Raw genomic sequence first — 21,390 nt, 5'->3', positions numbered from 1 at the left:
TTCTTAAAAGAAACCCATCTCTTTGGAATAAGTTTGAAGATCTAGATGACTAGATTTCACAGTTTAAAGTTGGACAGTTTTATGAAGTTATGGCACGATGACTGACTCTTATTGGATTGTGCAGAATAATTCAGGCATAGCTAACCTTGTCCTAGAGTCCAGATTTTTATTAAAAGTTTTCAAACTGTATTTTAAAAAAATTGTCAGCTGTCCTACCTGTGTTTCTCTTATAAAGGATATGTATTAGAAGATATCAATTTGTTCATTATCCTCCATAAAATAGTACCAGAAGGTGGACTGAAACAGTACTGTACATGGCAGTAGCTGTATCAATGGCCCCATCCCTTTCTACATAATTTAAGGTAATTCTGAATGTGATCCAGATCAGTGGTGACTTCTTGAATCTGAAGACAGGCAGACTGAAAATAGATCTAAGGGCAATATTCTGCATTCCACATCTGTGGAAGAATGTAAACGGAGTGGAACTGCTATGATTCTGTGTAGTATGCAGCAACTCATGCACCCCTGAGCTTTGTTCTTTGGTGTGTCTCCATGGCAACCAGTGGGGAAGGGAGAATGAGCAAGAATTGGTGCTGGGGAAAGGCCAGTAAATTTTACAATGATCCAAAGCTGGATCAAGCTACAGAAAAAGCATGCAGGCACTACAATGGTTACTGAAGTCCTAGAGCACCGAATGTCAGGATGGATCATATGATGGCGGCATTTTTTTCCCGCTTGCCTGGATTAAGGCTTATCCACAATGCAGTTTTAGCCACTAGGGTACCTACACTGATACAGCTGCACTGGTGCATAAAAACTTCAGCACAGGCAAGGCCTGTTTCCTTGTACAAAACATGTCATCTTTCTCTATTGTCATTTTAACAGTGCTCTTCTTGGACTGGGGGAAGACCTGCAATCGAGTACCGTCACATTTAAGCCCCCAACCTGTCTGGTATCGGTGGAGAATTAAGAACACTCCCACTCAACACAAGAGATTTGCTACAAATGTTGCATTTGCATAGGGATTCTTCCAGAATATTACCATAGACTATTTGCAATGATAATAAAACGTCCTATGCAGTCTGAGAACTGCCTACCTCACATTTTTTTCTGATCTATTTTTGTTTTTCATAAGTAATAAATTAGCTTTCTTTTTTCAGATATTAATAGTACGTTGATAGTTTTAAAGAAAGTATAAACTACATCCCTTACCCTGGCTCGTTCCAAGCTCTTTCTCTGCTCATGGAATGCAGCTGGGCTTTTCAAAGCTGTGAGAAGAAAGAAAGAGTTAAACTGACAGGAAATGATTTCCAAATGAAATGCTCTAATCAGTGTATTAGTTAAGGATAGGCATCTTGCACTCAACACTACATCCGGTATGGGACTCCATTTTACTTGCCCAACACCTGACTCTTTCTATTTATTATTTGCTTGTATTTACTGAAGGTTAAATTCATCCCTGTGCAGACAGCTTAAGTGGGACTGAAGTATTGCATATTCTTTGTGCTGGCCCTCTGTACAGGGAGGCATTCCACTCTGAGATTGTAGCTCATTGTTAAAATATGTACAGGTTAAGTCTTTTTCTCACATAGAAAATTACTGTAACTCACTGATATAACAGAGGTACAGATTCTAAATTGGGATTTGTAGCTAAGCAAAGCTGTCGATCATGAAGGCAAAACAAACTCCACTTCTCAAGCATAGGCAGAGCACATTAGAACATTTTAAAGGTACACTGTGATACCCTAATAAATTCTAATATTTTATGTTACCTATGTCATATGCTGGTGTCCCCTAGCTATTTACCAATAAAGTGCTCTATGGTAGAATTTTATCAGCCACCATTCAAAATACTGAAATAATGTAGTGGGACATCTGTCCCACTACATTACCCTTCACTTATGATTTATTTTCTCTAATAATAAATACAGGAAAGATCAATGCACAAAACATTCAACAGGCAGGTATAGAAATTGTCTTTTACTAAGAACTGTCTGCACTAATCTATTTTTAAACATTGTAAAAACACAAAATATTCAAAGTAAAGTACAATTAAAATAGGATAGCACCATAATGCTGTGTTTCATTCTGAAGCAATTTTCAAGAAAATATAAACATTTAAGGGAAAAAATCCTGGAAACATTTGTATTTTTAAAGTGCGATCTCTTCACTTTCCTAGTGAGGTCTGTTGATTCCCAGACAGAAAAAGAAAGGTGCCCTCCGAGCCCACTCCACAGTATAAGAAGTCTGCAACATGGTAGCTGAAAGCCCAGCTGTCCTTGAGAGATAAGGTATAGATGAAGATCACTGAGAAGTGAGGCTCCGTGTTTGTCACAGAAGTCACGGATTCCATGACTTTCCGTGACCTCTGTGACTTCTGGGGTAGCCCCTGCAGTTGGCCTGGGAGCCGCCTGAGCAGCTCAGGCAGCCCCTGGGCCAGCCGCACCAGCTGCTGCTGGGGCAGTCTCAACCCCCTCACTCCCTAGCACCAGGAGTTTGGGTGTGGGAGGCTCAGGGCTGGGGATTGGGGTGCAGGGCGGTGCTTACCTCGGGTGGGGGGAGCTCCCCAGAAGGGTGACAGGAACTCCCTTCCCTCAGCTCCTAGCTCCACGTGCTGCCTCCACCTGCAGGCACCTCCTCTGCAGCTCCCATTGGACAAGGTTCCCAGCCAATGGGAGCGTCAGAACCGGGATTTTGGGTCGAGTGGAGGCAGCACGTGGAGCTAGCAGCTGGAGGTTGCCGCTTCCCAGGAGCCGGGTAGGAAACCTGCCCCTGCCGCAGCACCCATGGTGCCCTCCCCGCAGCTGCAACCCGCCCCAGTACCCGTGCTGCCGCTCCAGCACCTGCACCCCCGCTCAGTGGTATCCCACCCCCAAAGTTTTAGTCAGGGGTATATAGTAAAAGTCATGGACAGGTCAAGGGACGTGAATTTTTGTTTACTGCCTGTGACCTTTACTAAAAATATCCTTTACTAAAATGTAGCCTTACTGATAAGCCACTACTCTACTGAAAAGGTTAAGAGGATACTATGGTTAAGCAGTCTCAGGTGTGTTGGGTAACTGGAAACTTCAAGAAGAGATTAATTTCAAGAAGCCATGCAAGGAATGCAACGAATTGTGACTTCAACCAGTGAAGACTTGAATATTATTTATAATAATTGTAACTAATGTATTTTTGTAATTTTAAATAGGTTTATTTGTTTATTGCATAAAGAATAATTTTTCTAATGGGGTCCATAATCTACGGAGTCCAGTTTTCTCTTACTAGACATTGTCAACTTCCACTGATTCTAAAAATGGACTAAGATAAAGATGCTCAGAGGTGGGGGAGAAAAAAGTATTCAATGCAACTAGGGATGGTGGTATCAAAGGTGGCTTTAATCTATCTTTGCACTCCCCTGATCCTAGGACTGCCTTCCACCCAGCTAGCATAAGTTAGAATAGCCATAGGCTGCTCTACCTTGGTCAAGCTGCTTATGGTCCCTAAAGAATGTTATGGCAGTCAGGGATAGCCAGGGCATAAAAACACCACAACCAGAGCCCTCTCCTTTTTCATGGGGCATGGAGCGGTGGTGGTGCTGGAGTTGGAACAGCAGCTCTATGCCACTCAAACCCCTTATGCATGGGGATCTTCTGCTATTGATTAAACTGATTTTAGGGTACCTTTGTGCTTGTGAAACAGCCACTAACCCTAAATAAGCAAAGTCAAGGGGGAAAATGGACCTTAAGACCAAATATAGTTAGTTTACTTTAAAGTACTGAAATCATTTACAAAGAAACCATATATTTTTAAAAATACAATATAGTAATTTCAGATACATAGTACTGTAAATACAACTAACATAACTAAATTAAGTTAGTTTTCAAACTGTACCTGATTAATAAAAAGCATCTAAATTATCTACATTTTCAAACTGTAACTAAATTAATAAACAGTAACTTTGTTTTAGACTATATCATAGAATTAGAGATGGAAATGACTTCCTAAGTCATTCAGTAAGCCTTATTTGTCCACTTGCTTTCATTGGTGTAATTCAATCATTTGCAGTGAAGTTACTCACAGGTTAAACTGTTGTAAAGAACAATTAGGCCCAGTATTTTCTATCATTTGTCTGCTCTTATTTCAAATGTCTCCAACTCTAGGGGGACGCTAACACAGTGGCTATTCTGTCTGCAGATTAATTTAGTTTACTGTCTTTACCTTGTATTTTAAATACCTCTTATTTAAATTAGCTATAATTTTCCTGTAGGTATTACATGAACATAATCAAATGACAAAGTTATCACGACTGCTTTCCTTAGAAATTTTCATCTTCAATTATTTTATATGTCTTGAAATATGATACAAGTTACTGTAAATAAAATTAGTCTTACGTGGCATGATGCCCTGGTCCACCAGCTGTTCTCTTGTCCGTCTTTGCTGCAGCCTAAGCTGAAGTACTGGCAAAAGAAAATAGCAATCATTAATTCACATGCTATGATACTATCTCCTACTTAAAGCTGCAGAAAAGAACAATATAAATTCTAATTAAGAAGTCAAATATTTCAACTTTGAACACAATCAAAATATTTCTATTCAGTAACAGACACAGGATATTGTATAATAGGTCTGTAGATTACTTTTTAAAATCTTTGGTAATGTTACACCTTCAGTAAAAACACATAGTGACTATATGTCCTTCTGACATGTCTAGAATCCAAAGCACACCAGAATTCTGTAGTGATATATTAATGCTGTTAAGAATTCAAATTTTCATATTCTATTTTATGATTTTTTTCACAAATATGATAAGATTTTTTAGATTATTTATGTACAACAGATTCTAGATTCAAATTCAGATTCTAATACAGAAGGATATGAATTTCAAATTAAAGAAATCACATTACATTGATTTCCTCAATAATAAATAATAATAATAAAATTTTGCACTTACATAACATCTTTGACTTGAATATCTCAGTATTTTACAAAGGGGAATTTCTCCCATTTTAAAAATAGAGAACTGAAGAAGAGATTAATTGCTTGCTTGATTAATGAGAGATTTACCCTGTCTCAATGGTCTAATTTAAATACTGAATAAATCTGCCATTTAGTAATTTGAAGGAAGTCCTGCCCAAACTTTAGAGGTAACTATTCTATATTTTATTTAAATAATCTCCAAAGAAATCTTCATGAAATATTCAAACAGGTACTTATTTTTTATTATTTATACTATTACAGCACATAGACGCTCTGGTCATGGACAAGGATCCCATTGTGCTAGGAGCTGTACAAACACAAAACAAAAAGATTTGGTAGCCCAAAGTTTAATTTGAAATAATTTTAAATAGAAATGGAGTTTTAATTTGGCTTCTTTTGGTGTCACTGTCTAAACTTATATAGGTCTTTAGTTTGGAAAACAGCAGAGAGTACTGGGAATAAGAACCAATGCCAAGACTTCAGGGCTGCAGTATTTTATGCACAAAATGTACTGCTTTTTAAAATAATCTATTTAGCCATTTATATTATTCCTTATGATACTGTTAAAGCATTGTACACCACTTTCTGTAAATCCAAAATGGGGAGTCTTAAGGATGGACAAATAGACCACTATATGTTTATACTGTGCCTTACACAAAAAGGCCCTGATCTGTTTGGGACCCCTTTGCATGAATGTAATAAGTAATAATTATTGTTATTGACTTTACATGCAACAGAAAGATTTCCTGGAGTAGACCTATAATAGATAGGTAAATCAGAGCTCTGTATCCCCATGCAAGGTATCTGAACCTGATATCTTGTCAAAGGCCCATTAAAACAGCACCCAGTACAGAGCCTGATTCCGATAACCATAACACTACTCACAGCCTCACTGACTTCTATGGGATTGCTTGCATGACTAACGTGTGGCAACACCCATGCCCTTGACAGAACCAACACTGATGTTGTATTTTCAAGGAATTTAGAAGCACAGGTCCCATTGACTTTCAAGTGTTCAGTTTTCCTTCATAGAGATGACTGCAGCCTCTCTTTTACAAAAATATTTTACATTATTTGTTTTAAAAATATCTAACTTCCCTCCCCCTAATATTTTAATGTTCATCTGTAAGAGTGGTTTTATTTTCTTTAAATGTCTAAAATTTTTCATTATATTAGCAAACGAGGATAAACACAGCTTAACCAAACAATTAACCTACAGAGAAATAATAAACACATTCTCTCACAGTAAAGCATGCCTTGATACTTTGTGTGATGTAGGCTATGTAAAACAAATTATACTGCATTCTAAAGATTTCCTCTGATAACTCCTGGCTGTATGATTAGGAGACACTGTTCCCATTGTACTTCTTTAGGATTCAAAACAAACTATAAAGAACATCAAAATGAATGTAATTTTTTCAAAATTAGTCTGAGCACAGCGTTAATTGTTTTCAGAGTATAAAAGGGAATCAGCTTGTTTCCTGTTTTATGAAGGGGGCGGGGAGGAGGAAGATGCCAAAACATAAGACTGAGAGTGGAGATATCTGGATGCAATTCCAGACTCAGACACAAACCTGAAAAAAAAGGATAATACCTTCCTATGTCATACAGGCATTGAGAAGGTTAGATCATTTTAAATTGGGCTAAGCTGCACATGTGCAAGTCATTTTTTACATTGGTCTAGCACATCCACCTCAAGGGTTGCACTGGGGCAGTTGCATTAGTGTAGCTGCACAAATACAAAAATACCAGCATAGACAAGGTCTTAGTTAATATTTGTGAGCAGCTCTGAGGTCTTCAGATAGAAAGTGATAGAGAAGTGCAAGGTGTTGTTATTGTTAAGAACAGGAGACTTATGTACTAGTCCCAGCTCTGGCATTAACTCACTGTGTGATCTTGAACCAATCACTTAGCTGCCTCATGCCTCCGTTTTCCCTTCTGTAAAATAAGGATGATAATGCTTACCCACCTTTGTAAAACTGCATTTTCTGCAGAGGAAAAGCTCTATGTAAAAGGTAATTATATTAATAATAATATTGTTAAAAGGGGAAGGAATTAAAAGTAGCTCTGCGTTTTTAAGCCGTAATGACACTACTAGAGCAGTTTTGTTTGGAGTACCTCTTTCAAGATTACAGTGTTGTTGTACACTATACGAGTCAGGGGTGGGCAAACTTTTTGGCCCAAGGGCCACATCTGGGTGGGGAAATTGCATGCAGGGTCATGAATGTAGGACTGGGGCATGGGGTTGGGGTGCAGGGTGCAGGAGGGGTTCAGGGTGTGGGGTTCAGCCTGGCACAGCTTACCTTGAGCCACTCCGGGGTGTCAGCGGCGCACAGCGGGGCTAAGGCAGGCTCCCTGCATGCCCTGGCCCCGTGCTGCTCCCGGAAGCAGCTGGCACCACATCCCTGCGGCCCCTGAGGGTGGGGAGGGGCAAAGGGCTCCACTTGCTGCCCTCGCCTGCAAGTACCACCCCCCGTAGCTCCCACTGGCCAGGAACGGGGAACCGCGGCCAAAGGGAGTTTTGGGGTTGGTACCCGCAGGCAAGGGGCGGCACGTGGAGCCCTCTGCCTGCCCCCCAGCCACCAGGGGCTGCAGGGACATGATGCTGACCGCTTCTGGGAGCGGCACGGGACCAGGGCAGGCAGGGAGCTTTAGTTTGCCAACCCCTGCTATAAGTAGTAAGGAGGGCAGAGACCAGAGAAAGCAAATGTAGCAACAAAAAAGAATGTCACGAAAATCATATATGTGAGATGCAAATATATTAAAAATCAATATTGAGTTAATAGCATTTCCATAGCAACTTCAAAACACTCACTATATGTAATGGAACAGATTGTGGTGTTGCAGTAGTTGTTAATTAGTAAGGGAACTAATGTAACCATGGAAATATTTTTCTAAAAAATTCAATTTGAATGGTTTAATTTTGATTTTTCTTTCTTTCTTGGAGCAGCATGAAGTTAAGTTGTAACTAGGGCTGTTGATTAATCGTAGTTAACTCACGATTAACTCAAAAAAATTAACCATGATTACAAAAATTAATCGCGATTAATCACACTGTTAAACAATAGAATGCTCACTGAAATGTATTAAATATTTTGGATGTTTTTCTACATTTTCAAATATATTGATTTCTATTACAACACAGAATACAAAGTGTACAGTGCTCACTTGATATTATTTTTATTACAAATATTTGCACTGTAAAAATGATAAACAAAAGAAATAGTATTTTTCAATTCACCTCATACAAGTACTGTAGTACAATCTCTTTATCGTGAAAGTGTAATTTACAAACGTAGATTTTTTGGGGGGTTACATAACTGCACTCAGAAACAAAACAATGTAAAACTTTAGAGCCTACAAGTCTGCTCAGTCCTACCTCTTGTTCAGCCAATTGCTAAGACAAAGAAGTTTGTTTACATTTACGGTTGATACTGCCGACTCCTTCTTATTTACAGTGTCACCTGAAAGTGAGAACGGGTGTTTGCATGGCACTTTTGTAGCCGGCGTTGCAATGTATTTACATGCCAGATATGCTAAACATTCATATGACCCTTCATGTTTCGGTCACCATTCCAGAGGACATGCTTCCATGCTGATGATGCTTCTTCAAAAAATAATGTGTTAATTAAATTTGTGACTGAACTCCTTGGGGGAGAAGGGTATGTTCCTGCTGTGTGTTTTACCTGCATTCTGCCATACATTTCATGTTATAGCAGTCTTGGATGATGACCCAGCACATGTTCGTTTTAAGAATACTTTCACAGCAGATTTGACTAAACACAAAGAAAGTACCAATGTGAGATTGCTAAGGATTGATACAGCACTCAACCCAAGGTATAAGAATCTGAAGTGTCTTCCAAAATCAGAGGGACAAGGTGTGGAGCATGCTTTCAGATGTCTTAAAAGAGCAACACTCCGATGCAGAAATTACAGAACCCGAATCACCAAAAAAAAATAATCAACCTTCTGTTGGTGGTTCCTGACTCAGATGATGAAAATGAACATGCGTCTGTCTGCACTGCTTTGGATTGTTATCGAGCAGAACCTGTCATCAGCATGGACGCATGTCTTTTGGAATGGTGGTTGAAGCATGAAGGGACAGATGAATCATTAGCGCATCCGGCATGTAAATATCTTGCGATGCCGGCTACAACAGTGCCATGCACACGCCTGTTCTCACTTTCAGGTGACATTGTAAACGAGAGGTGGCCAGCATTATCTCCTGCACATTGTAACCAAACTTGTTTGTCTGAGCAATTGGCTGAAGTAGGACCGAGTGAACTTGTAGGTTCCGAAGTTTTACACTGTTTTATTTTTGAATGAAGTTATTTTTTGTACATAATGCTATATTTGTAAGCTCAACTTTCATTATAAAGAGCTTGCACCACAATACTAGTGTTAGGTGCTAGCCCCAACTCCTACAGGCTGGGGGTAGTTGGGGCTGCAGGGTGGGGGTGGTCAGGGTTCTGGGTGGGGGCCTCAGGGCTTCTGACCTTTGGGGTTCTGGGCTTCTGCCCTGTGGGAGCACCAGGGCTCAAGGCTTTAGACCCAGTGGTAGTGCTGGGGCTTCAGAACCATGGCTGTTTCTGGCTTCAGCCCCACAGTGGTCCCCAGGGCTTGGGGCTTTAGCTAAGAAGGAAGCGCCAGGGCTCCCTGCAGTTCTGCTCCCAGTTTCAGCCCCAGTGCCCCTCCCCACCAGCCATAGCTTAAGCCCCAGTGCACCTACCCCGCCAGCTGAAATTGTGAGTGGAGTAGTGGGGAGCTCCATGTCCCCCCCATGAGGCTGAATCTGGGAGAGAGGCATGGTGCCTGAGGAGATGCTCAGTACCGGGTCCCTTACGGGTGAATTCGGTGCCATGGAGGAGGTATGTTGCCATCTGTGTCTTGACTCCATCTCCTTCGCTTGGGACTTGGCAGTGCCGAAGGTGCCGAAGGAGTGTCACAGGTGCTCACCTAAGCACGTGTCGGGATCAGGGGTAGCGACCTGGCAGGAGACCGCCATTGTTTCTGTGGTGCTCTCTGCAGAGACGTCTGTGCCCTCTTCCTTGGTCTTTTAGAGGAAGGCATGTCTCCTGTCCCTGCAGCGGGGGGTGCCCGGAGAGGAGGTCTGTTGGTCTGGCTCAGGTTGGAGAGATTTCTCCATCAAGATTATTTTGAGTCTGAAATACCAGTCACACTGGGCTCTCCATTTTAGATTGCTACAGTAGGCCCCAAGACATTGGACACAGAAAGGGTGTTCATCTGAAATGGGCATTGCTTCGCAGCATGAGCTGCATTGCTTAAAGCCTGGGGAGCCAGGCATCTTAACAGTTAACCACCCCCGGTGAAGGGACGGTAAACTGGATAAAAGTAAACTTTTTTTGGTAATAAAAACTAACATTAACACTAACTACAACTTTCTATATGACTAACTAATGTATTTTTTTCTGAAAGGTTTGGAAGAGTAATGAACACTGCCCCAGAGCTCCGTCTTCAGCCAAGGGCGATTGAGAAAAAACTGGAGGGCGGGTTGTGTGCACGCTAGACATGGAACCAACAGCACCGTGAGATGCCTACTGCGCACGTGTGACCTGCACAGACACTGCTACCATAAATCTCTGATCGACGGAGTCAGGATGCACCAACACCGGAAGTGGCGCACCCACAGGGACAGCACTCGGAGAAGAATTAACATTATAATATTAACCTTAAACACCTGGGTTTAGCACTAACAATTTCTTATTGAATTAGCACACAGCACTGAGGAATCCAATAACTGGTGTCCAGGGATTAAATAACACGGTATGTTCTAGTACTGGCTTCTATCTGATGTAACCATGGAAACGCAGAAAGCTCAGAATTATCATAAGACTAAATGGACAATATGTCTAAAATCAAGTGTGTAATACCTATACACGTTGGGTAGGCGCATTACTATTCAAACAATATGATTTAGAAGCAGCATGTCATGACTACCTCAGTGCAAAGTTTTCTCCAGACAGAATCAATTGTTTTGTTCCTTGGGTGGATCATAACTGTGCAAACATAAATTGGCTTTCCCCTATCTCCTTTAAACTCAATGATTCTTTTGACATTGCTTGTAAACAACAAGCGCCAGTGGAGTTCCTGTCCTGGCCAGAACAGAGTACAAACACACACACTGTATGTAGACCAACTTTACTCCACACTTGGGCTTGGCTTTGCTGGGAATTCAAACAACAGAAATGTAAACCACATCCTCAGCTTCTATCATACACCCAAGTTCTCTATGCCTAATGAATTATTCTGATGTCCTGAGCAGAGATAAGTTACACCTGACACTAGTTCATAGGAACCACCATCTCTGCAGGATTCCAGCACCTGTTAACACAGTGGATCAACATGAAAATGAATGCTGGTACTATTACAATAGGTATGAGGAATCCAGTCAGTCATGAGTGGGATCCATCTACCATAACAGACAGATGGTTCGCTTTATGTAAAAAGATGTGATTTTTGATGTTTACAATTCCTACTAGGCTGTTCATCTTGTTACTTGGTTCAATTGAGTCTTCCCTTATGAGTCTTATGATGGCCCATTACCTTAGGCCTAGAGAAGCTGAAAACTGCAGCAGACAGAACTACAATTTGATTACATTATTTCCTACCTTTTTGGGGGTTCCTGACAAGATCATCAGAAAACTTTTTGAACAGCTAAGGCTATTTTAACACCATAATAAAACATTTTCAGGTGTTAGTATATCCAATATAAAAAGTAATTCTGATTCTAAGATTGGTCTCCACACTACAAATCCACAACACAATTTTGTATGATTGGTAATCTCTGTTTGAAATCCCTCCCCAAACTGGAACAGCAGTATGGATTGGAAGCTTTGTGAGTGGGAAGCTTGCGCAGTATCTACTCCTTCAGCCTGGCTCAAATAAGTGCTATTAGTTTCTCACTTTATGAAACACTAATTATTCAAAAATTTCAAAGAAAAAAATTACTGTAGGCTAGAACAAAAATTACTGTAGGCTAGTACAAGGTCTTAGTGCAGGAACAAATAGCGTTACCATATTTTTATCTAATCAGTTTGGCTGATAAACTACATGAAAGGGGTGGAGGTTTACTGGTTTGAGATACTTGATTTTGCACTTGTATATCTTAAATACTTTCAAGATATACATAAATTAGGTATGTCAATTTATTTGTTAATTACTGGATCAGATTGTTTCCCCCAGATCACCACAGAGATGATCTTCCCATTCTTGCATAAAAGGGGTAAGACTATTATTTAGCATTGTGCTCCATTCCAAAGACAACATGGATGAGGCTCTGTGGGATCAGGATCCACAGCCGGAAAGAGAATGAGGGAAGGAGAGTGGGCAGCCTCATGCTGATTGGGAGGGAGGAAGACACAACATTCCCAATGGAGCTTACTTGGAAAACGAATATTACCAGAGCTTCTATTAACAGTTTCATAATGGGGCTGGTGATGTCAGCAGCAGCCACGGGAGAGGGGAATCCTGGCAGTACGGATCTATTACAGCTGGCGATCCAGGGCCTCCATATGCATAGCACTGACCTCCTGAGACGCATATGGGGTTTGAAGTATGGCTTATTATGGGGGGAAGGGGCAAACCCTTGCTCCAAGGGAGCAATATGTGAGAGGTTCAGCAATGGAATCCTTTCAATACTTTTCTTCCTCTTTCACCTTCTTACGCAGGTTTTACCATGAGAAAGGGTGATCCAGCCCACAGTTTGGTATTTTGAAGTTATTTTTTAAATAGTTAGAATAAAAAACCCCCTGAAATAGCAGCTTTTGTGCCAACTCAGGAAAGGAGTAACATATGAGAAAATTCATCTTCATTCCTCATACAAGGGCATGATTGCATCCACTTCCAATTTTATGCTCAGCAGCAGAGTCATTACACTGTTGGCTCTTCACTGAAGGAACCTTTACATGGTTCAAAACTTTTCTGAGGTTATGTTAAGGACCATGGTCAGTGGAAGCTGATACCCTCACAGATATAAATAGATCAGTCAAAAGTGACAATGAGAAGGCTGCTGAGTTAGGCAGAATTTGCAGAAAAATGTCAAGGCAAAATTAGCCTTTAATTAGTGGAAAGAAGATGCCTCCTGGGACACAATCTCAAGGCAATTCTGAAACTCAACAGCAGTGTCCTTTTTAGTGACTTAAACATTAGGTTAAATTAGTGAATGTGAGAGAAGTGGGTAATACAAAAGGGTATTATTCCATCTATATCTAGAGTGAACTGGGTATTCTTTATAATGAATAGCCTTAATTACTTTAGTCTCAACTTTTACAATTATGCTTGGCAAAAACATATAAAATATTTTATTTTAAAGTGCAAATATTACCCACAACATCCATTTGTGCTATTACCAAATATACAGATTATTTTTGGGAGGACAGGGCATACTTGTATCCCCATATCCCCAAGGCTCCACCAACCACCCTAAGGATTTGAATTTCTATTGGCAAGTTTCCAAGTCCGGAGGAAAAAAGGAAAGAACTAACACTGATGTCTGCCAATAAAAGTAAAACCAAATAACCTCTTTAAAGCTCTTAATAAAGCATAAGTATTTCCTAAAATATACTTTAAAAAATAGTTTGACTGAAAAGGGATTGAATTGCTCAGCTTTCTCTGAAAATTGTTGCTGCGCCAAAGCCTCGGTGTCAGACTTCAGTTTTGAATCCTGTCCTCCAGCACAGATAACACAAAGGGGCAGGAACAAGCCATATTATAGCAGTACTCAGCACTAATATCACGTGGATTGAAGAGAGAACAGGCATGTTCTTATTACATGAGATCATTGAAACAACCAGCACTATAAGAATGACTGCTGCTAAAATACCTATATATAAGGTTAACAGAATTTACACTAATTGTTTGAATTAATGACACTTCATACCTGTCAGAAAAACAGTGCAGGCTAAGCCTTCTCCAGGGTTTCAGTGTGGAACGTGTGCCCTAAAAAATAAAAATCAACCTATTTTCCATGTAGAATGAAGCGATCATGGAAAATTTGCCAGTCAAAAATATGAAAAAAATCCATCCCTTAACAGTCATTTTGTTTTGTGCATGATAAATTATTAACAGGAATTAAATGTTCTCCCCCCACTCTTTATTTTTTCAATTGAATCAGAATGCTAAGTTAATAATTTCATGATCACATTTCATTGCCATATAATTCCCAGCACACAGCTCTACCATAATTGAGTGGGTGGCCGTGCTGCATGTTTATCAATATTTTATTCTAGTAGTGCCTAAAGCCCCCAATCAGGATCAGGTTGATTGTGCTAGGTGATACACAAACAATAAAAGCTGCTCCCTATTCTAAAAAATGTACAGTTTAATAGGACATGTTGCAACAGACAGAGGGAGCAAGGGGGCAGGAAGATGAGGGAAAAAGTAATAAGAACACTTGTGTACACAGGCCAGGTCTACACAACTAGGTGGGTTTGACAATGTTTCTTTCTTTTTTAAAAAAATGTGGCATATATCAACAGCGAAGTGGCTTTTGATTTGACTGGCTTGCACTGAAACGAGCTGGTGTCCCAGATGTTCTGCTAAATCTGGTGCATGACCTTCATTCCGGTACTGGTGCAAGAGAGCAGTGTTTCCATAAAACCTCAAGTGTGCAGCAGGGATACATTCTTGCTCTGGCACTATTCTGTCAAAATATCAACTGGATATTAAGATTTGCCACTCCACACACCAGAGTCAAGCTGGTAAGAACTTTTCACCAAACAAAACTATGACGACAATGCTGGCTTGCTTACAGAGAAGCCAGGGAATTTCAGCCCTGCCCTTCAAAGTTTCCAAGATGTCACACAAACTATGGAGTTGAATATCTCATGGCAGAAGACCAAGATCTAGAAGCTCAGAGCTGAAGCACTAGAACCTTTGGTACAGGAGGGGTCGAACACTGTGGAGCGCATTTTTATGAGTTCAACTACCTAAGATGCAAGCAGAGATCAAACGGTCACAGCAAACTGGATGTGCTCCAACAAGCAGCTCATGCTGCCTACTGCATGAAGTCCATGTCTCACTTACAGATGCAAAAACATCTCTGCTCTAAGACAAAGTTCAGGATCTCTCAAATCTGTATACTTCCTGTACTCCTAGATGGGTCAGAAAACTAGACCTTCTCATAGGGAGACTTGGAGTGGCTGTTTCTGCCCAGGATGTTCATGCTGTGGCCAAGTTGCAAACCTAACCCAATACATCACAGATGACTGAAACATGTAAAATTACAGGGCCTGTGTTTGTTGAACTGTCAGCTGCTTATGACACTGTGAACAACTGTGTACTTCTATTTAAACTGGCAAGAATTTTGAGAAATAGCAAGATGCTCCAGGTCATCTCCTTGGAGCTCAAAAATCAATATTCTTTGTTGAGCTAGGTGGTCAAAATAGTCAATAACACACTCAGTGCAACAGATTGCCCCAAGGATCAATGCTATTACCCTTGCTATTTAACATATACACAAATGACCAACCAGAATTCCCCTGACATGTGAAGATTCATTTATGCAAGTGATCTTTGCATTGCCATCCAATCGAAAAGATTTAAGGACACTGAGCACAATTTAGTTGGATTCCTGAGTGTACTCAGAAATTATTATCATACATAGTTCCTGAGCAAGACACAAGTGTACGCCTTTCACCGAAACACCATTGGGCTAAGCAAAAACTTCAAATATTGTGGGATAGTATAATCTTTGAGCACTGTAAACATCTGGTGTACTTGAGGGGGAGGGAAGGTCAACTGCGGAGCACTGTGGCCCAATATGGTCGTGCTTGAGCCATGCACACAAAATTGGTACCAAACTCAGTCAATCCTGTAGGATCATCATTGGTACTTTGTAACTGACTCCTACACTGTTGCTATACTGCCTTGCACGGATTACACCATCATACATGATGCAGGATGTCTTCAGTAAAAAAAGAGAGACAAAAACAAGTGCATAAACCAAGACTTCCACTGTATGGACATATTCCACTAACCTAGACGCTGAATTACAGAAAGATAAGTAACAATACTGGGTCGTGGCTACGGGGTGTTGAAGGGACAAACAATAATGATGACCTCTTCCTGAATCAAGCATAATTATCCACATAATATCACTCATACCACTGAAGAGAGAGCCAAGAATCACTCTGTCTCAAAGGCCCTGAGCCAGAACCTTAGATTCATAGATTCCAAGGCCAGAAGGACCACTGTGGTCATCTAGTCTGACCATCTGTAAGACACAGGCCATAGGACTTTCCCAAAATAACTTCTAGAGTATATCTTTTAGGGAAACATCCAATCTTTATTTAAAAATTATCAGTGATGGTGAATCCACTACAAATTTTAGTAAGTTATTCCAACCCACAAAGTCTTGAAGCATGTACATAATTTTAAGCATGTTATAATTTCCATTTACTTCTATCAGACCTCTAGCATGCTTAAAGTTAACCATATATGTAAGTGTTTGGAGAAATAAGGCCTATGTTAGCACCAATGCACGAACTAGGCTACTGAAGACAGACAACTGTTTTGTAACTTATAGGATCTGACATATCTCCTCTATAACGCTGGTAATTGAGGGAATAAAGTCTCAAAAATGCCTCTGAACAAAAGCTATGAACTGAGCTGTCAGCCAAATCACTGGTTAGCTCTAGATTGTGTAATTTATTTAAAATCAGCACTTGAGCGCAACATTAACATTTAGCTTTCAGATTCTTAGAAAAGCCTCCTTATAAATTTTATACAATGGGAGTCAATATATTAATCACTTAAAAGGAGTACTTTCTAATAAAATCAATTTTGTTTACCTTTATCCTATTGTTATTGAGTGGTTTCTTTGGAACTTAATTGAAAAAATATGTTAATTTCTTACAATCAGAATGCCAGATCCTCAACTGATTTAAAAATCAGTATAGGTCTGTCTATTGACTTCAGTGGTGTTGTGCAGATTTTCACCAGGCGAGGATCTATTCCACAGAGGCTAGAGTTCCCACTATTAATTCATTTAGTGTTAGCATATCAGGAAATCTCTGCATCTACAGACAAAGGAATAAAGATGGTGTGTACGGAGTAAACGGTTCTCTGGTAACCACACATGTAACAGAATGTACGATACATTGCAGTCTAGTTGTGGATTACATAGAAGTAGTTTAATTGTGCTCCATCTCCCAACAGTGAATATTGTTAAGAGTTCACATACTGTAAGATTCAAAGGGGGGCAAAAGGTTAAGCATGAACAGCAACAAAGGAAAAAGGCCCTGCAGCACATCATTGAATGCCTTGCTGTTTGAGTACATGGAGGCAAGCATATATAAAGAAGCAAATTCACAATCACCAATACATCACATCGCATTTTATATATAGTCTACTGAAGAGTGACAAATTAATGTGTCTTATTTCTGGAGTAATGATAATTGTGTGAAAGGTAGAACTGATGAAAATAAAAGATATGGTATTATTAAAGCATCTTAAGTAAATACACCATTATCAAAGTTAAGATAAGTGATTTTCAGCTGCTGTGGTATTCATGGGATGAACTGGTAATTTGTATGCTATGGAAAAGGTGTCTCCAAGTAGTCATATGTAACCACAAGAACTGGAATGTAAAGAGGACAAAAATAAATTGATAGCTGTCCTGTAGGAACAATGCTATCTATATTGATTGACAGGCTTTCATCACTGCTCCTTGTCTTGAACAAAACCAGAGCTCACATTGTGCATAGTAATCCTAGCACTAATTCCAAATCCTATGCATTTCAGATAGAACATAAAGTTTGTTTTTTTTAAAGTAGGTGTTATGAAATGAGGCTCCAAATGGCTGTTGAAAGTTCAGGCTGTTTAGGGGATTTGTTATAAACACTGTAAATCTCTGGGGAGGGATTAGTAAAATATAGGTATACACCTTTCAAATGATTACACCTGTGGAAAAGGCAAAAATAAAATAATGTAGCTAGAAAAATATGTTTTAAATGCTCTCTGTACAATTTTCTAATTATTTCTCCCGAAGTTAAAACACTGCAGATATTAGCTGTTTAGATAAGAACATCGATGATGTTGGGAAAATGGCATTTCCAGCATTCTGCCTTGGAAATTAACAGGAGTTCTGACAACTCTACTGCTGGCTGCTGCTCTGGCTGCCATGGAAACAGACAGCGCTCAAAACGGGACAGATTCTTTTAAACTAATTGCTGTTCCACAAAAAGTCTGTGGTGAGATTTTTGTTTTTTCTGTTTTTGTTTTTCTGAAACAGAAATTAGTTTAAAGCAACATGTTCTGCTCTTGGGGAGCCAAAGTCCCTCTAGGACGCTGCGCATGAAATATAGAACCACAGTAACAATGGACACAAAAGATTCTCTGGATAGATCTATCACTTCTAAATAACAGGATTGAGATACTTTTTAAAAGTCAATATATATTATTGACAATATATATACCTATAACTGTAACTGTAGTTATTTGACATTGAGACTTTGACATATAAGACACAAGGAGTGAGTAAAGTCACAATAAAGCAGCACAAAATAGTGTATCGAGCGAAGTGAATGATATAGCTAAATACTCTAAACATAAAGTTTGGAATGTCTAGAATACTAAAGCCAGAGATTCAAATCCCAGGAAGGTCAAATCAGTCCTTTATCTTTCCTAGCTACATAAATGGAGCAACAAATAGTTAATTCTAATGTTTATCTTTTGACTACTACTAAAAAGAACAAGGTCCTGTTTGCTCTGCATGGACTTTAAAGATCCCATGGCACTTTCCTAAAGAGAAGGGAATTATGCCAAAATGCTGTATCATATGTTATTTGCGACCCTTCATCTCCAAGGAAAGTGCATTTCAGTAGTGTTGTACCATATTTATGTAGTTATAAAATACTCTGGAATTAAATATTAGGAATTTTCAGAGAATGTTTAATTGCTAGATATAAAACTGAAAATTCAAAATGTAAAAATTAGGATGTTTTGGAGAGTAGCTGTTCTTTTTGCTATTTATTATTCACTGTAGAGGCTTGTGAAGGATTATGGAATATGTTGTTTCTCACTCTGTATTACTCATCCTGTATGTTTCCAAAATCACAAATTTGATGATCACATTGTGTTCTTTTGGTTTCCATAGCATTCACAAATTTGATAACAACATTGTATTCTTTTGGTTTCCATTGCAGAAAAAGTGATTTCATTATAACGGAAGTGTTAAGCTGCCTGTGATCTGGGGGAAGCGCCTAGAGACGAACTGCACAGGATTTCACAGGCAAAACTGAAACGTAATAAAGGTTTTTGGTCTCACTTCCTGTCTATTACAAGAAGTAAATAAATAATATCTTAAATGATATTTAATATAATAAAAATCACTAATTCACAATGAGGTTTGAGCATTGGCCTGCTAAACCCAGGGCTGTGAGTTCTATCCTTGAGGGGGCCATTTAGGGATCTGGGGCAAAAATTAGGGATTGGTCCTGCTTCAAGCAGGGGGTTGGACTAGATGACCTCCTGAGGTCCCTTCTAACCCTAACCTTCTATGATTTCTAAGTAGAAAGTTGCCATCTTAGTCTGATGACAGTTTGTGACAAAGAAAGTTCAGCTCAGCACAAGAATACATTGACAATAGGTTAGAAATCTGAGACTTATGTGTGTTAAGGTAATTTAAATTATAAGAATCAAAGTTCTGTAAAGAGTTCTTTATTATTATTATTAAATTAATATATACGTTGCTTATCCATTTTATATACAGGTCCTTTTTTGGTAAATAATAGAACATACTTCAAAACCAGCTGGAAATGTCTAGAGCCTTTTAAGCATTCACATTCTGAGGAGTACTTCCTTTGTTCCTTTTAGTTTCATCAGCTGAAAAGTATAGTCAATAAGTGCAAACAGCTGGAATTTACACTGTTGAGTGCTCTGCAGAGCTTACAGAATCTCTGTGCATGATACAGTAGTTCCATAGAAACTCTTCAGGATTCTTGAAAGAAATTCTGAAAAACCCTGCAGGATCCCATAAACTCCTGGAAAGTGTACCACAGAGATTGCAGGCTTTTGTATGTCAGCCAACATCACTGTGTAAGTGTCTCCAGAGGAAGCGCTCCATTGCATGCATGTAGAAAATGAAAAGATACATTGGAAGGAAAACTAATTAAAGGCAATTTTTCTGACATTAAAAAAAAACAAAAACCTATTAGACAATATAACCCAGAAGGTCTATCATGTCATTCATCAGTAACTGAGGAACGGGACAATCTGTGTCATACATTATTGCTATGGAACATTTATTATTTGGAAACAAGTCTGGACATAAATTTATCTTCAAATTTAGGTTGTTAGAATCCTTGCTGCAAGGACTGTTCTAGATATAAAATCTAAACTTCCCACAATTTTTTCCAAATTTATATAATGAGAAAATAATCTTTCTCTGCTTTGTGTGGAGAGAGAGGAGAAGTTAATGTTTAAAAAACCCCAAAGGTTTTGTGAAATTCGGTACAGTCATATAAGCAAAAATTATGCTTTCTAAATTTCTAGGTATTTTTCTAACCATTTCATAAATAGTTGCTGAGACTTCCTTTTTTTAAAAAAACTCATTCACACGTCCTCATATAGCCTTAAGATCCAGAGAGGAAGGATGGCCTTGTGGTTAAGGTACTGGCCTGGAACTCATCAAACCTGGGTTCAACTTAGACTTACTCCCTGACACGTCACTGTGGCTTTAATCCCACCGAGACTCATGTAAATATGATTAACTTTATGCACAATAATCTTGATTTAGCAAAGCTCTTAAGCATGTGCTTACATTTAAAATCAGTGGGACTTAACCATGTGTTTGAAGTTACTTACATACTAAGAAGAACGAGGAGTACTTGTCGCACCTTAGAAACTAACAAATTTATTTGAGCATATGCTTTCGTGGGCTAAAGCCCACTTCATCAGATGCATGCAGTGGAAAATACAGTAGGAAGATATATATATATATATATATACACACACACACACAGAGAACCTGAAAAAATGGGGGTTGCCATACCAACTCTAATGAGACTAATTGATTAAGATGGGCTATTACCAGTCGGAGAACATTTCAACCTCCCTGGACACTCAATTACAGACCTAAAAGTTGCAATTATTCAACAAAAAACCTTCAAAAACAGACTCCAATGAGAAACTGTAGAACTGGAATTAATTTGAAAACTGGACACCATTAAATTAGGCTTGAATAAAGACTGGGAGTGGATGAGTCATTACACTAACTAAAAAACTATTTCCCCACGCTAATTTTTCCCCACTGTTACTTACACCTTCTTGTCAACTGTTTGAAATGGGCAATCCTGATTATCATTACAAAAGTTTTTTTCTCTTGCTGATAATAGAGCACCTTAATCAATTAGTCTCGTTAGAGTTGGTCTGGCAACCCCCATTTTTTCATGTTCTCTGTGTATATATATA

The 21,390-nt window shown here is 39.2% G+C and overlaps 1 protein-coding gene across 13 annotated transcripts in view; it reads right to left on the bottom strand.

Moving 5' to 3' along the window:
* The window catches only part of MRTFB (myocardin related transcription factor B), a 194,077-nt gene that overhangs the window by 54,572 nt on the left and 118,115 nt on the right, over window positions 1-21,390 (bottom strand). For 11 of the 13 annotated variants that reach the window (XM_048868371.2, XM_048868372.2, XM_048868373.2 and 8 more), the window contains 2 exons: window positions 4,374-4,439; window positions 1,213-1,268 (listed from right to left, as the gene is read on the bottom strand). In XM_048868371.2, coding sequence (XP_048724328.2) covers window positions 1,213-1,268; window positions 4,374-4,439 — 122 coding nt within the window. Of the gene's footprint in view, window positions 1-1,212; window positions 1,269-4,373; window positions 4,440-6,846; window positions 6,906-13,858; window positions 13,918-21,390 lie in introns of those variants that run through there. The other 2 variants (XM_048868380.2, XM_075132766.1) reach the window with 2 other exon arrangements.

Source organism: Caretta caretta, chromosome 10, assembly GCF_965140235.1.
Source record: "Caretta caretta isolate rCarCar2 chromosome 10, rCarCar1.hap1, whole genome shotgun sequence".
Classification (NCBI taxonomy): Eukaryota; Metazoa; Chordata; order Testudines; family Cheloniidae; genus Caretta; species Caretta caretta.
The sequence above is the reverse complement of the archived record's forward strand: the minus strand, read 5'-3'. Positions and strand labels throughout refer to the sequence as shown.